Genomic DNA, 16,640 nt, shown 5'->3' with positions numbered 1-16,640 from the left:
GGCTGTGTTTACAGTTTGCTGTCACTATATCAGAGGCTATAAATTGCCCTTTGTGTCCTTATTTTGTTGTCATTGGGTTTCCCTAGGGACTTCTTAAATAAGGTCTGAGATATGCAGTTCTTTACATTATAACTCCCCCAGTACTGGTTCCAGCAGTGGTTTCTGTTCCTGGCCTTCTACTTTGGCAAGCTGTGATTCTCTGTGTCCACCTGTCTGTCCAATTTTGGAGGAAGCAGATTGTCCTTTGACCTCAGTTCTCTAATGGATCTCAGAAGTGTTACTGATTTTCAGCCATTTGACTTACTATGAGGGTGGAGGGATGACTCCAAGCTCCTCATATGCTGGACCAGGAACCAGAAATCTACTTCTTTACATCTGATTTTGAACATGTGAATTCTTTTTTTTTTTTTTGAGACGGAGTCTTGCTCTGTCACCCGGAGTGTAGTGGCCGGATCTCAGCTCACTGCAAGCTCTGCCTCCCAGGTTTACGCCATTCTCCTGCCTCAGCCTCCCGAGTAGCTGGGACTTACAGGTGCCCGCCACCTCGCCCGGCTAGTTTTTTTTTTTTTTTTTTTTGTATTTTTTAGTAGAGACGGGGTTTCACTGTGTTAGCCAGGATGGTCTTGATCTCCTGACCTCGTGATCCGCCTGTCTTGGCCTCCCAAAGTGCTGAGATTACAGGCTTGAGCCACCACGCCCGGCCGTGAATTCTTTTTTTTAAATTTAATTTTAAAAAATCTAGTACAGTCTAGGTGTGTTTTCTCACCCCAGTAATCCCAACACTTTGGGAGGCCAAGGCAGGAGGATCACTTGAAGCCAGGAATTTGAGACAAGCCTGGGCAACATGGTGAGACCCCATCTCTACAAAAAATTTAAGAATTACCTGGGCATGGTAGTGCACGCCTGTGGTCCTGGCTTCTTGGGAGCCTGAGGTGTTAGGATCACTTGGGCCCAGGAGGTCGAAGCTGGAGTGATCTGTTACCTTGCCATGGCAACCCAGACTGGGCAACAGCAAGACCCTGTCTCTAAAGAACAAACAAAAAACTACTACAACTTCACCTCTGTGGTCTTTCCCCCAAAATCTAGTAACTCCAAAGTAACCACAAGAAACACATCAAACAAACCCAATTTGAGGGCCATTCTACAGCATACCTGACCAGTACTCTTTGGAACTGTCAAGGTCATCAAAAACAAGGAACAGCTGAGAAACTCACAGCCCAGAAAAGGCTAAGTGGACATGATGACTAAACATAATGTATCCTAGAACATAGGCAAAAACTAGGGAAATGTGAGTAAGATGTAGAGTTTAGTTAATAGGAGCATAATACTTCGGTTGATTGATTATTTGTGACAAATATACCATGGTTATATAAGAGTTAACAATTGCAGACAGTGGATGCAAAGTATACAGCAAACTCTACTCTCATTGTAACTTCTCTGTAAATTGAAAACTATTTAAAATAAAAGGCTTACATAAATTAAAATTTTCAATTATCTTCTAAGGTTCTAAGCTGGTCAATGTCCATCACCTTCTTGGAGAAGGAGCCTTTGCCCAGGTGTACGAAGCTACCCAGGGAGATGTGAATGATGCTAAAAATAAACAGAAATTTGTTTTAAAGGTAAATGACCTGAGTTGTTTTTTGTATGATATAGAAATGAATTTTAGACCTTGAGTTTGCTAGTCATTTTTTTTCTTTAAGATAGTGGTGTTTTTATTTATGTCTATAGTTGGCAATTAAAAAACAAAAACTACAAAGGATTTAGAATTTTTTTCCCACTAGGATTGTCTTGCAGCAAGTCCTACACTGCAGCAACAGTTCATAACTTGTTATCACTGTCAACACCACATCTTCATTGGGATAGAGGTTGCTTTATTGCTATCATTTTTCAGGATGTGAGACTGGATATGAATTTCACATACCTGATTTGCAGGTCCAGAAGCCTGCCAACCCCTGGGAATTCTACATTGGGACCCAGTTGATGGAAAGACTAAAGCCAACTATGCAACACATGTTTATGAAGTTCTATTCTGCCCACTTCTTCCAGAACGGCAGTGTATTAGTAGGAGAGCTCTACAGCTATGGAACATTATTAGTAAGTATTCATTTTTATGATGAGCACATGACTTTAAAATGCATTTTTGGCTTGTATCTTGCACGTACTTTTGTGGTTGGGGCTTTTGTGGAGTGGTGGGCAGGGGCAAAGCTCTCAATTTGAAATTTTATTAATCTTGTGCAGCTAACTCAGGATTCCACTTTCCATTGTTCCTAGAATGCCATTAACCTCTATAAAAATACCCCTGAGAAAGTGATGCCTCAAGGTCTTGTCATCTCTTTTGCTATGAGAATGCTTTACATGATTGAGCAAGTGCATGACTGTGAAATCATTCATGGAGACATTAAGCCAGACAATTTCATACTTGGAAACGGGCAAGTGTTATGCTTTTAACAGGGTTCTTCTCTTCCTATTTCCATAGCAGCCTTTCATCATTTGTGCTCATGCAGCCTGGCTTTGTTTGTGTTTAATATAGATTTTTGGAACAGGATGATGAAGATGATTTATCTGCTGGCTTGGCACTGATTGACCTTGGTCAGAGTATAGATATGAAACTTTTTCCAAAAGGAACTATATTCACAGCAAAGTGTGAAACATCTGGTTTTCAGTGTGTTGAGATGCTCAGCAACAAACCATGGAACTACCAGGTATAAAACTAAAGTGAGGGACTTGGAAATATTTTTCTGTGTTGCACTCATCAAATTTTCAAAATGAATTTGGGGATCTAGGTAGTTTGAGGTGGTCTCTTGAGGAGCAGTTGAAGGAGAGATGAGCCTAAGGCCAACATGGCAGGGATAGAATTCTATTCCTGAAAAATACTCTACTTTCTTATTAGTCCATTACAGATCCTATTATCAGGAAAGGGGAGCAGATATATTCTGTGGTGTTTGATCATAGGGAAGAGTATTTAATGATTAGTGAACCCTTCAGAAAGGAAGTCATGTAGTAAAGAGACAGCTTGGTTTATTGAGGTCAAGGTAGGCCAGCCCAATTTCCTAAATCAGGGATAACAGGGAGACCCGCATGCCCACTCTGGGCAGAGTTGAGCACATGTTGGATATACCTGGGATGCTCTCAGGCAGGATGGTGGGTTTGACTATAATAGATGGTAAAGCCAGATTCCCAACTGGTCAAATCAAGAAATGGATCATTATTATTCTAATGGAAGATTGCAGAATTTTCAACCAACTAGAATATTAGGTGGCCAGGGAGGAGAATGCTAATTGGGATAAATGAGAACCTGGGTTAACAAAACCAACTGCCAAGTTCCCTGGTGAGAACTATGTCTTTCCGGGAGCCCGTGGTAAAAGGGGCAAAGATTCGGAGGTGGGGGTCTTGTTTCTAGTATGTTGTCACTGCTAGTGAGGCCTTAGGAAATGGTCGTTTTCCATCCTGTGGATGTGGAGGGGACTGGAGTGTTCTTTTCAGTTATGAACATATCACACAACAAGAGGCCGGGGGGGCAAGTTAGAGAACGACAGCCAGAGTCCCAGGGGAGTGAGCCAGGAGGACTTCCAAGCTGTCCATGTGGACGACGGCTTAGAGTGTTGTGTTTGCCCCGTGTGACAGAATGAAGGACTTGAGAGGGACATGGTAGCTCAGGAGGGCAGAGCTTTCCAAGAGACTACCTTAGGGGGTGGAGGGTAGTCTGCTATCCGTGGAAGCCTCTGGCAAAGCCTAGATATTCAGTAAGACATGTTAGTGGGGTGATTGAACAAATGCCTTCCAAAATGTTTTAAAAGTAAAATCCTGTGAGTATTTAACTTGCTGCCTAAGTTAGACAGGCATCTTAATATAGTCATGTGTAAATTACTATTTAAGTCATATATACCTCTATCTTCTTCATAGATTGATTACTTTGGGGTTGCTGCAACAGTATATTGCATGCTCTTTGGCACTTACATGAAAGTGAAAAATGAAGGAGGACAGTGTAAGCCTGAAGGTCTTTTTAGAAGGTGGGTATTAGCATTGGTGCTGTAGTGAAAAGAGAATAACTAAAGTAGAATGTTAGGTTCCATCTGGCAAAAAAAAAAAAAAAAAAAGGATCTCTGTCACCACATGGAAATCCTATGCCTTGGGCAGTATGGTGACAGGACAGTCCTGGGCACTGGCACAGGGAGCAAGCTGCATAGCTTTACCACTTCTGTCTCCCCACTGGGGCAGCTGATGTTCTCACTGAAAGCTCCTGGCCAAGTGGTTGACATCCTTTACACATGCAAATGTTTCCACCCTTAATCACCTAATGTCACTAACCCTCAGGTTTTCACTTGTTTTTTTGGTTTTTTTTTTTTTTTCGTCTGTGGAAATACTGATCCTGTTTTTGTCAGATATTTGTAGAAGCAAAGGAAATAGTGTATGTGAAAGTGCTTCATAAATTATAAAGTAATATGAATAGCTCTCTCTCACAGGACAGTCCCAGCCCCTGTGTTACTTGAGCTTCTCAAAGTTTTTTTTTTTTTTTTTTGGTCTATAAATCACAGTGAAAATTCATGATTAGGCAAGAGTTCTTCCTGTCAACATGGATGGCTCTCCTAACACAATGTGTGAACACACTGTTGGAATGTTTTGTTTAAGCTGAGTTTTTGGTACCTGCATGTTCATTATATCACTTATACTTTCTTTTTTGAGGCATAAAAACATGCAGAAAAGTAGACTTATCTGAAGTGTGCAGCCTAATGGACTTTTACATATGTTTATATCTTCTGGAGAAAACATAAGATGGGATTCCTGTGAACCTCATCTCCCCCAGCCCCCACTAAAAAAAAAAGACAAATAGCAATAATTTTATGAAGTGTCATATACTGTACATAAATAAGGTTAGGTTCAGGCCCTGGAGGAAAGCTTATAACAACGATTCTTTATTCTGCATAATGAACCCTAGTGTTTAGCAAATACTTTATTCCATCTTTGGCTCAAAATGGAAGGAGCAGATAGTTTCATCTCTGACTGCCAGTGTGAAGAAGAGCTGGAAGGTAACCCTCAGCAGACCTGATGGTATTTCCTGTCGAGCACAATTCCATTACATTCTGCTTTCTCTCCAAAGCCTTATCTCCACGTTCCGGAGTTTCTGCAGTTAATTTTAACAATTATAGTAGTTGGAACTCTTAACTCTGAGCTCTCTCCTAGGCAGTCCAGCCTGTCTACCTGGTCGTGGTGCATGTGCAATTAGGCTTGACAGAAGCATTTGGCCAGATTATCCAATTCTGGCAGTATTGTATGTATGGCTAGCCAGAAGCAGATAGTTTGGGTTTTTATTTAAAGAGAGAGAGAGAAAATTTTTTGACTTGCAGTATTGCTAAAAGATTACTTATATTGTTTTTCGGAACAAGATGTATAAGACATTTAATTGGGTCTTTAATCTCTCTCATGTGTAACAGATACAGTGTTTCCATACTTGCTGCATTGTATTGTGTTTAGGTGAGAGTTGTTATACTAAACTGTCCAAGCCTGTGGAAGTCAGATGCAGGGGTGGGGTTATCCTGCATATTGAAGGCTACATTTTAGCCATTATTTATGCTTTGTCTTTTTCAGGCTTCCTCATTTGGATATGTGGAATGAATTTTTTCACATCATGTTGAATATTCCAGATAGTCATCATCTTCCATCTTTGGATTTGTTAAGGCAAAAGCTGAAGAAAGTATTTCAACAACACTATACTAACAAGATTAGGGCCCTACGTAATAGGCTAATTGTACTGCTCTTAGAGTATAAGCGTTCACGAAAATAAAATTTGAATATAGACAATTCTTAAAAATCACACTGTAAATATGAATCTGCTCACTTTAAACCTTGATTTTTTTTCATTTACTGTTTATGTAAATGTTTGTTAAAAATAAATTTCACAGAATATTTCCATGTGACTTAGTTGTTATAAATATTTCAACAAAATACACAACCACATAAGGTCCCTATGTAGCAGACTTATTGGGCTGTTTCTGGGATGCACGCATTCGTGAAAATAATTAGATGTGAGTATTTAGAAATCACTTTTTAAACACTGACCTGTTTAAGCCAAAAAAGGGCCAAGGCAGCTATTTTCCCAATTTGAAGTTTGGTGTCTGTGTAAACACACACACACACATTTCCCTAGCATTTCCAAGGGACTTCAAGTTTTTATGAATAAAGCTTGCCTGTCCTTTATGGTACCTGTTCTTCATTGCTCTCTATGAAATACAAATCCTAAGCCTGTTTATTTTTTAAAAGTACCTAAGGAAAATCTCGGATCTTAAAGTCTTTCTTTTAAACTGTATAGATCATTCATTAACCATCTCTAAAATTATAGCAGACAACTTGGCATTTGTTGACTTTCAGAGCTGGGAGGGCCTTCTAGCCTGGACTGACATTCCTTCCTCCATCCCTTGTTCCCTTAGCATTACAATGAAAACAAATCCCAAGTTATGTACAATTCAGGAGGACAGAGTGAATTGCTTCCTCCTACCCTTAGCCATCATGTTGCCCATTCCAGAGGCAATCACACCCCATTTTTTGTGAATCTTTCCAAAAAGAATGGAATACATATTTCTACATACTGTATTTTTGAAGCAACTAGCATAATTCAGCTTTTTTTTAACTTAATGTGTGGCAACAGAGAATATAACTACATGTGGAATGACCTCGTGCTTTTTAACAGTCGCATATTAGTTGGTTATGTGGTATCTGTCAAATAAATGCCTAGAAGTGAAATTGTTGGGTCAAAGGTGAGTGCGTTTAAAATTCTGTATTAATATCTGCAAATAGCCTCCCATGGGAGTTGTGTAAAACATCTATAAGTGTCTTTGTTCCCCATACTCTCATTAGGACAGATCAGGCTCTTTGACTTTTGCCAATTGATTGATGAAAAACTATTATGTCTTTTTTTTTAATTATACTTTTTTAAAATTATATTTTAAGTTCTAGGGTACATGTGCACAACATGCAAGTTTGTTACATATGTATGCATGTGCCATGTTGATGTGCTGCACCTGTTAACTCGTCATTTACATTAGGTATATCTCCTAATGCTATACCTCCCCCATCCCCCCTCCCCACAATAGGACCCAGTGTGTGATGTTTCCCACCCTGTGTCCAAGTGATCTCATTGTTCAGTTCCCACCTATGAGTGAGAACATGCGGTGTTTGGTTTTCTGACCTTGTGATAGTTTGCTGAGAATGATGGTTTCCAGCTGCATCTGTGTCCCTACAAAGGACATGAACTCATCCTTTTTTATGGCTGTATAGTATTCCATGGTGTATATGTGCCACATTTTCTTAATCCAGTCTGTCACTGATGGACATTTGGGTTGGTTCCAAGTCTTTGCTATTGCGAATAGTGCCACAATAAACATACCTGTGCATGTGTCTTGATAGCGGCATGATTTATAATCCTTTAGATATATACTCAGTAATGGGATGGCTGGGTCAAATGGTATTTCTAGTTCTAGATCCTTGAGGACTTGCCACACTGTTTTCCACAATGGTTGAACTAGTTTACAGTCCTACCAACAGTGTAAAAGCGTTCCTATTTCTCCACATCCTCTCCAGCACCTGTTGTTTCCTGACTTTTTAATGATCGCCATTCTAACTGGTGTGAGATGGTATCTCATTGTGGTTTTGATTTGCATTTCTCTGATGGCCAGTGATGAGCATTTTTTTCACGTGTATGTTGGCTGCATAAATGTCTTCTTTTGAGAAGTGTCTGTTCATATCCTTTGCCCACTTTTTGATGGGGTTGGTTTTTTCTTGTAAATTTGTTTAAGTTCTTTGTAGATTCTGGATATTATCCCTTTGTCAGATGGGTAGATTGTAAAAATTTTCTCCCATTCTGTAGGTTGCCTGTTCACTCCGATGGTAGTTTCTTTTGCTGTGCAGAAGCTCTTTAGTTTAATTAGATCCCATTTGTCAATTTTGGCTTTTGCTGCCGTTGCTTTTGGTGTTTTAGTCATGAAGTCCTTGCCCATGCCTGTGTCCTGAATGGTATTGCCTAGGTTTTCTTCTAGGGTTTTTAAGGTTTTAGGTCTACATTTAAATCTTTAATCCATCTTGAATTAATTTTTGTATAAGGTGTAAGGAAGGGATCGAGTTTCAGTGTTCTACATATGGCTAGCCAGTTTTCCCAGCACCATTTATTAAATAGGGAATCTTTCCCCATTTCTTGCTTTTGTCTTTATAGTCTTAATTTGCATTTCTCTCACGAATTAGGCCAAATATACTTTGTAAGAGCTCTATGTGTTTTCTTTGCCTGTGAACTCTACCCTTTGTCCATTTTTCATTTGGATTGTTTTTTCTTGCTCCCGATGCAGACAGTGATGCCCCGGATAGCACCCCCAACCCACTCCCCACTGCGGGCAGTGCAGCCCTGGATAGTGCACCTACCCTGCAGCCTTTCTACCACTCTGGCTGTGCTGCAGTCTCCGTCATTGTTGCCACCAACCACAGCGAGGCGAGCCATGGTGCCACACCTAGCTAATTTTTGTATTTTTAGTGGAGACAGAGTTTCACTATGTTGGCCGGGTTGGTCTCGAACTCCTGACTTTGTGATCTGCCTGCTTTAGCCTCCCAAAGTACTGGGGTTACAGGCATGAGCCACCATGCCCAGCTGAGAGATTTTTATAAAAATCTTTGCTAAATATTATTCATAAAGGCTCTTTCTGGATGGTAACATTTAAGGTGAGTTTAAATTCATACTATTCTTTGAATTTCCATAATGTATGCATCATTTCTACAGAAATCTAGCAATGGCATTTTGCTACAAAGTAAAAAAACCTTGTTCAATGGGAAGGATGGGTGAAAATCAAAAGGTATTAGAAAAAGAATAAATGTAATTAGGACTGCCCAGCAACAGAACAGAGCAGCCTGCTTTACAGAGGAGTGATCCACTGGCTTTGGAAGTACCCCAGCAGAAGAGGATGAAGGGCTGTCTGCAGAGATTTCACCCCGTGCCTCCAGCCCTGAGTCCATGCATCTGATGCCATGACTGTGCTGCAGTTGGCTACCGTCCAGCAACATTTGGGAGGCACTGGTCTCATTACAGCCTTTCACTCAAAGCCAACTGGAGGAGGGGTTATTTCTGGAAATGATCCTTAGACACATCTGTTCTCTTTGCTGACATGTGGATTCTTGTTAGCCTCACAGAGGCTGCTTCCTTTAATTTGGGTATTCTATCAACCTTCCCACCTTTTGGCTCACGTGTTCCTGGCCTTAATTTAGGCTAAATTCACTTCTGTTTGTATGGTTCTTCTGCAATTTCTGCAGACATTCCAGCTATAATTCCATTTTATCTTTCTAGGGCCGTCTGTTGAGGTTATCTGAGTCTCCCCATTCGTGGGATGTGTCCACAATAAACTCCACACTCCTGTGTCTGATCATTGGAGGTATATATCAGAGTGATACTTGGAAGCATGGTATAAAGAGGAAATATGCATTTGTCAAATGAAAAATTAAAATGTAAAAAAATAAATGTTTAAAAGGGAAAACCAGAGTGAGAAGGGCAGAGACTAGATTACCGTTTTGTCAACTGGGACAAACATTGCAGTTTTAGCCAAATATTTGTCATCTTTGTAGTAGAAGACTTTGACATGTAAGTTCTAAATTATACTTTTATTTAACTGTATAGCTTAATGAGATGGCCCCTGTTAGTATCTTAGGCCATCTATTGAAGGTTTACTGAATCATTCCAAGGCATGTGAGTCAGTGCTCCTCAGCAAAGCAGTGACATACCTACTTTTCCCTGGTTTCCCCAACTGTGTAAAACCTTCTTAAAGAATTCCTGAACAATATAAAGTTCCCTCAGCAAGAGGGAACTTCCCAATCTCTTGGCCCAGGAGAGAATGTGGATTATAGAAAGATTGTGGGTGTGAGTGGAGTGGGAAGTTATTGAGGTAATAAGATTTTCAAGCTGGGCGCAGTGGCTCACGCCTGTAATCTCAGTACTTTGGGAGGCCAAGGCAGGTGGATACTTGAGGTCAGGAGTTTGAGACCACCCTGGCCAACATGGTGAAACCTTGTCTCTATTAAAAATACAAAAAAGTAGCCAGGCATAGTGGCATGTGCCTGTAATCTCAGCCACTGGGGAGGCTGAGGCAGGAGAATCCCTCGAACCAGGGAGGCGGAGGTTGCAGTGAGCCAAGATTGCACCACTGCGCTCCAGCATAGGCGACATGACCAAACTCCTTCCCCCTGCTGCCAAAAAAAAAAAAATTTCTTTTAGGCAAGGAAGCAAATCATAAAAACAAGATTGGGAAGCAGAAGTATGATGCTGCTGTTGGTAAAGTTCGATGCAACAAAATTTTAAAACAAACAATAAAAGCTGTTGAGATTTAGAACAAGGTTTACGATAAAAGTGTAAAAAATACATTGTTTTTCAGAATGCATAAATAACCCTTACAAATCATCAACAAAAAAGATAATCAATGAAAACATCATCAAAGGAAATGACTAGATATTTTTTCAAAGAATATAGACAAGTGGCCAGTAACCACATGAAAAGATGCCCAACGTGATTCCTGCACAGTTTATGAATGACAGCTTTTAAACTAGCTGAAGAACTCTGGTGGAAATGAGCGTGCCCATTTGTGGTTACATCCACCTGGATTTGGGCTGCTGCTTGCCTGGCCCAGCAGTGTCTCCACTTTGCAAGAGAAAGAGGAAGCTGTACTCTTGTGGCCGCAGGAAGGAAGCGTGGGGCCTCCACTGGGCTGCTGAAAGAAGACTGAATCAGACCAGACTTTTCGTCCCCTCTTGTGGGATATCTCACTCCTGTTTGCCTTTGGTGTTTGGCCTTCCAAACTGCACCTCTGCATGCTGACAGTTTGTGCCTTTTATTGCAGAAACAAGGAGCAGATCCTTTAAATCCACTTTCCTCACCCCTTTCCCAGTACACACTACTCACTAAGGCAGTCTGATAGTCGATGCCCCAGAAAGGGGCTGATCTGCTCTCCTGACTTTTTATTAAGTCATGGTCAGGGCAAAAGGGATGAGAGATGGTGTAAATCTATTTTGAAAAATTTTGAAAATGCAGGATTTCAACCTGACCATTTCCCTCGGCTTAATGTGTGTCTCCCTATAGTAATCCCATGCCAGTTTGGCTGAAAGGTGACTTAAGGACTTTGGACTTATCTCTGTTTAAGTTGTATGTCAATGTTCTCTGAAATGGCATCTGCTTCTCTTGCACCCTATCTTTATGGACAAAAGTTCTTGGTTAGTGTCGAGGATGACTGGAAGTTAAAATTTATCAAAGCTTATGTACACATATGATATATGGTGCCAATTGCAGTAGGGAGAAATGTAAAAAAAAAAGTAAAGGTGCAGTAGTAAATAACTGCCTAAAATTAGCTCTAGTATATAACGTGCTACTGGAATAATTTTGTAGCCACTTGCTGTTGCTATTGCAGCGAGCTCAAGTGTTATATCACTTTAAGTGCTGTGTGATGCTAATCCCCAGATGAACAATTTGTCTCTCCAGAAAACTGCATTTTGCAGTAAAAAGTGATCTCTCATGGTTCTCGTGTATTGTTCATTGTTACTAGAACAATAATATGAACTTGACACCATGGAAGCCATACAAAGGGCTACTGGTGATGCTGGAAGTACTACAAATATATTCTCTTTCTTATGGCTTTTTAAATAACATTTCTTTTCTCTAGCTTACTTTAACAGTCTAGAATACATAGAACATAAACATATGTGTTAACTGACTGTTTATGTTATAGGTAAGGTTTCTGGTCAACAGTCGGCTATCAGTAGTTACATTTTTGTGAAGTCAAAAATTATATGTGGATTATCAACTGTGGAGAGGTGTCAGTGTCCCTGATCCCTGCATTCAGGATCAGCTGTACTAAAGGGAACAAGTAGAATAAACACTGTGAAACTGGATTATAATTGAAAGTATTGATGAGAACCCATGGTTTTCAACATATTTTAATAAAGAAACATAAATGAATGTATGCATGCATGTGTGCATATTTATGTATACACAGGTATTGCCCTGCTCTGTTCACTGAGGAAGCCTGTGAGCAATGGAAACCCCAGCAGCCATACATTCACCTATCACAATGAGCACCCAAGACCTTGGTGTTTAGATATTATTCTCTCCTCAAAAGAACCAGGTTTTCTAAGAAAAATGGCTGGTTCCAGGCCTGAAGCACAGAAAATGTAAGCTTGGAGCATCTTGTACCAGAAAGTAAAGTGCTCAAGGAGTAATGGGGACAGGCCACAAAGATGTGAAGCCAGCTTGAAATGGCTGCCATTGGCCAAATCTGGGAGCACCTGAGCACCACAATCACAAGACTTCTCTTTTCCTATTTGTTTGTTGGTTTTGTTTTAATAATTTATCCGTGCAGAACAAATGAAGAATATGAGAATCGTCATCTGGAAATCATCATAATAATTATTTCAAGTAAGAATAATCAGTGAAATGCTACTCTAGTGAGTGAAATTCTGAGGAGTAGCCAGATATTTACAGAGCTTCAAAGTATCTTCACATGGATAGTAGGAAATACAAAGGGTAAATAATAACTTTACCATGGACAAACCTGGTAGATTCTCCTTAACTAAATAATCCAAGTCAACACTGGCCAGTAATGGAACCAAGTGAAAGCTTATGCCGCCAGACATGCAGCAGTGGGAAGAACTCAGCCTCACTTGTGCAACATTCCTGCCTCAACGGCATAACCTAAATCTAAGTATGAGGAAACATCGTATGAACCCAAATTGAGAGAAAATCTACAAAATAACTGGCCTACACTTTTGAAAAACATAAATGCCATGAAAATCAAAGACAGACTAAGGAACTGTCTCAGGTTAAAAAAAGACTAAAGAAACAGGACAATTGGGCTGGGCGTGGTGGCTCAAGCCTGTAATCCCAGCACTTTGGGAGGCCGAGACGGGCGGATCACGAGGTCAGGAGATCGAGACCATCCTGGCTAACCCGTTGAAACCCCGTCTCTACTAAAAATACAAAAAACTAGTCGGGCGAGGTGGCGGGTGCCTGTAGTCCCAGCTACTCGGGAGGCTGAGGCAGGACAATGGCGTGAACCCGGGAGGCGGAGCTTGCAGTGAGCTGAGATCCGGCCACTGCACTCCAGCCCGGGCGACAGAGCAAGACTCCGTCTCAAAAAAAAAAAAAAAAAAAAAAGAAACAGGACAATTGAACACAACACACCATGGAATGTGAAAATTCACCCACTTGGATTTTCTTTGACTACAAAAGATTTTATGGAGACAGCTGGCATCTCCGAATAAGGTCTGTAGATGATTAGATATTAATATTAGCCAAATTTGACCAGGCGCGGTGCCTCACACCTGTAATCCCAGCACTTTGGGATGCCAAGGTGGGTAGATCATGAGGTCAGGAGATCGAGACCATCCTGGCTAATACGGTGAAACCCGGGTGTGGTAGCAGGCGCCTGTAGTCCCAGCTACTCGAGAGGCTGAGGCAGGAGAATGGCGTGAACCTGGGAGGTGGAGCTTGCAGTGAGCCAAGATCGCGCCACGGCACTCCAGCCTGGGAGACAGCGAGACCCCTTCTCAAAAAAAAAAGAATACAAATTTTTAATTTCCTGACATGTTAACCATACTACAGTTGTTTAAGACAATTCCTTGTTTTAGGTGGTCGGGCACGGTAGCTCACGCCTGTAATCCCAGCACTTTGGGAGGCCAAGGCTGGCGGATCACGAGGTCAGGAGATCGAGACCATCCTGGTTAACATGTGAAACCCTGTCTGTACTAAAAATACAAAAAATTAGCCGGGCGAGGTGGCGGGCGTCTGTAGTCCCAGCTACTCAGGAGGCTGAGGCAGGAGAATGGCATGAACCCGGGAGGCGGAGGTTGCAGTGAGCTGAGATCGTGCCACTGCACTCTGGCCTGGGTGACAGAGCAAGACTCTGCCTCAGGAAAAAAAAAAAAAAAAATTCCTTGTTTTTAGGGAATACACACTAAAATATTAGGAGTAAAGAGGAGCTGGATCCCCAACTTATGAACAGTTCAGGAAAAAAGTCTATGTTATATACCTGCATTTATATTTATCTAGAAAGAGAAAAGGAGAAAGAATAAAGCAAATATATGTAGTCAAATGTTAACATTTGGGAAACTGTATCCAAGAATTCTTTGTACTACTCTGATAATTTTTCTGTAAGCCTGGAATTATAAATTAAAACATACGTAAAAAGAAATATCAATTTAAAAAAATATTAACAAATTATAACCTTTGAAATAAAACACGAATCCATATTGATACAAATAAACAAATTGAAAGTTCAAAGAGGAACAAATATATTTACAAAGTCTCAAATCTCCTCCCCACAAAATACTAATTACAAGGTGAAAACGTAACATAACAGGAGAAACCCAGAAAATACCACTATTGGTGATCAAGGTTGACATCACCAGTAATATGACAAATCAAAATTTTAGGTCACATGATAGGATGCAATGAGATCACAAGATACTCATCAAAAACATATGATCTAAGTCTAATCATAAAGAAACATCAGAGAAACCCAACTGAGGAAGCTTCTACATTATTGGACTTTATTCTTCAAAAGATTCAAGGTCACGAAGGCTAAAAAAAAGACTGAAGATCTGTTCTAAAGAGCCTAAGAGACATGACAACTAAATGCAATCTATGGTTCCGAATGGGATTCTTTTGCTATAAAGGACATTATAGACAAGTAACACAACTTGAAAAGAATCTGAGGATAACATGACAGAATGTATTCATGTTATCTTTCTGATTATGAAAGTTGGATTGTAGTTATATAGAATGTCCTGACTTGTAGAAATACTCACTAAAGTAATCGGGTGATGGGGTAATGTCAGCAATTTATTCTCAAGTGACTGCAAGGGAAAAAATTCTTTGTATGAAAACTTGGAACTTTTCTCTAATTGTTTTGTTTGTTTGTTTGTTTTGAGATGGAGTTTCACTCTTGTTGTGCAGATTGGAGTGCAATTGTCCAGGCTGGAGTGTAATCTTAGCTCACTGCAACCTCTGTCTGCTGGCTTCAAGCAATTCTTCTGCCTCAGCCTCCCAAGTAGCTGGAATTATGGGCATAAGCCACCGTGTCCAGCTAATTTTTTGTATTTAGTAGAGATGGGGTTTCACCATGTTGGTCATGCTGGTCTCAAACTCCTGACCTCAGGTGATCTAACCCCCTCAGCCTCCCGAAGTGTTGGGATTACAGGCGTGAACCACCACGCCCGGAACTTTTCTTAAAGACTGTTTCCAAAAAGTTAATCAAAAATAAACAAACAGAAACGGTGAACAGCCTTAGGCAAACCTTATTTTTCCATTCAACGTTCTATATAATTCAGTGTTGAAAATTAAAATTATATAAGTTTGATAGCATGGTAATAATTGTAACACATCTAATATTGACAATGGCCACGATACCAGTGTATCAAAATGATGTCTGTCTATATCTAAATCGAAATCCCTATATATAGTGGTAAAAATTATAAAGTACAAGTAAGTCATCAATTCACTAAAGTATGAAAGACAACTTTGTTGTTCGGTTGTTTAAACAGCTGAAATTTGGGCAGTTTGATTATGTAAAACTGAAAAATTTTGGTTTTTATTTGCAAGATTCACTTAAAAGTTAAAGAGGCCAAGAAACATCATTTAAAACACTGTATCAGTTGTCATCAGATATACAAGATACAAAAATATTTTCATTTAATAAACATCTTTGCATGTCACACATTTAATGGGAAACAAAATATGTTAACAGCCTAGCAATACAATTTTATCTTTTAGATTTTTTTTTTTTGTCAGCACGTATTCTTTTTGTTTTGTTTTGCATTTGAGATGGAGTCACTCTGTCGCTCAGGCTGGAGTACAGTGGCGCGATCTTGGCTCACTGAAACCTCTGCCTCCCAGGTTCAAGCAATTCTCCCACCTCAGCCTCCCGAGTTGCTGAGACTACAGGCATGCGCCACCACACCTGGCTAATTTTTGTATTTTCAGTAGAGATGGGGTTTCACCGTATTGACCAGGCTAGTCTTGAACTCCTGACCTCAAATGATCCGCCCGCCTCAACCTCCCGAAGTGCTAAGAATACAGGCATGAGCCACTGCACCCAGCCAGCACATATTCTTGTTTTGCTTTTAAAACGAATTATTAAATTAGATTTTACTCATTAGTAGATTGTAATGCAGAAGCTATAGAGCAGCAGTCCCCAGCCTTTTTGGCACCAGGCACCAGTTATGTGGAAGACAATTTTTCCACAGATGGGGGTTTGGGGGATGGTTTCAGGATGATGATTCAAGCATATGACATCTATTGTGCACTTTATTTCTATTATTACTACATTGTAATACATAATGAAATAATTACATGACTTATCATAATGTAGAATCAATGGGAGTCCTGAGATTGTTTTTCTGCAACTAGATGGTCCCATCTTGAAGAGACAGGAGATGATGACATACCATCAGGCATTAGAGTCTCATAAGGAGCATGTGACCTAGATCCCTTGAATGTGCAATTCACAATAGGGTTTTCACTCCTACGAGAATCTAATGCCTTTGCTGATCTGACAGGAGGCAGAACTCAGGTGGTAATGTGAGCAACGGGGAGTGGCTGGAAATACAGATGAAGCCTCACTCGCTTGCCT

General features: G+C 40.3%; 1 protein-coding gene across 1 annotated transcript; it reads left to right on the top strand.

The window, feature by feature from the left end:
• Positions 1-1,508: 1,508 nt before the first annotated feature.
• BUB1 (BUB1 mitotic checkpoint serine/threonine kinase) lies at positions 1,509-5,913 on the top strand. Its single transcript, XM_033175481.1, has 6 exons — positions 1,509-1,619; positions 1,933-2,094; positions 2,272-2,429; positions 2,531-2,702; positions 3,904-4,010; positions 5,587-5,913. The coding sequence occupies exons 2-6, from the start codon at positions 1,981-1,983 to the stop codon at positions 5,780-5,782; spliced, it is 747 nt and encodes a 248-aa protein (XP_033031372.1). The 5' UTR covers positions 1,509-1,619; positions 1,933-1,980; the 3' UTR covers positions 5,783-5,913.
• The last annotated feature ends 10,727 nt before the right edge of the window (positions 5,914-16,640 follow it).

Source organism: Trachypithecus francoisi, unplaced genomic scaffold (genome assembly GCF_009764315.1).
Source record: "Trachypithecus francoisi isolate TF-2019V2 unplaced genomic scaffold, Tfra_2.0 Lachesis_group17, whole genome shotgun sequence".
NCBI classification, from domain to species: Eukaryota; Metazoa; Chordata; class Mammalia; order Primates; family Cercopithecidae; genus Trachypithecus; species Trachypithecus francoisi.
Note: the sequence above shows the minus strand (reverse complement) of the source record. Positions and strands in the feature narration are given on the sequence as shown.

Excerpts from the sequence above, each read along its gene's own strand:
- BUB1 (XM_033175481.1), top strand. The coding sequence starts at position 1,981 with ATGGAAAGACTAAAGCCAACTATGCAACACATGTTTATGAAGTTCTAT. Across the intron at positions 2,095-2,271 it reads ACAGCTATGGAACATTATTA|AATGCCATTAACCTCTATAA; the intron begins GTAAGTATTCAT and ends CATTGTTCCTAG. Across the intron at positions 2,703-3,903 it reads ACAAACCATGGAACTACCAG|ATTGATTACTTTGGGGTTGC; the intron begins GTATAAAACTAA and ends TCTTCTTCATAG.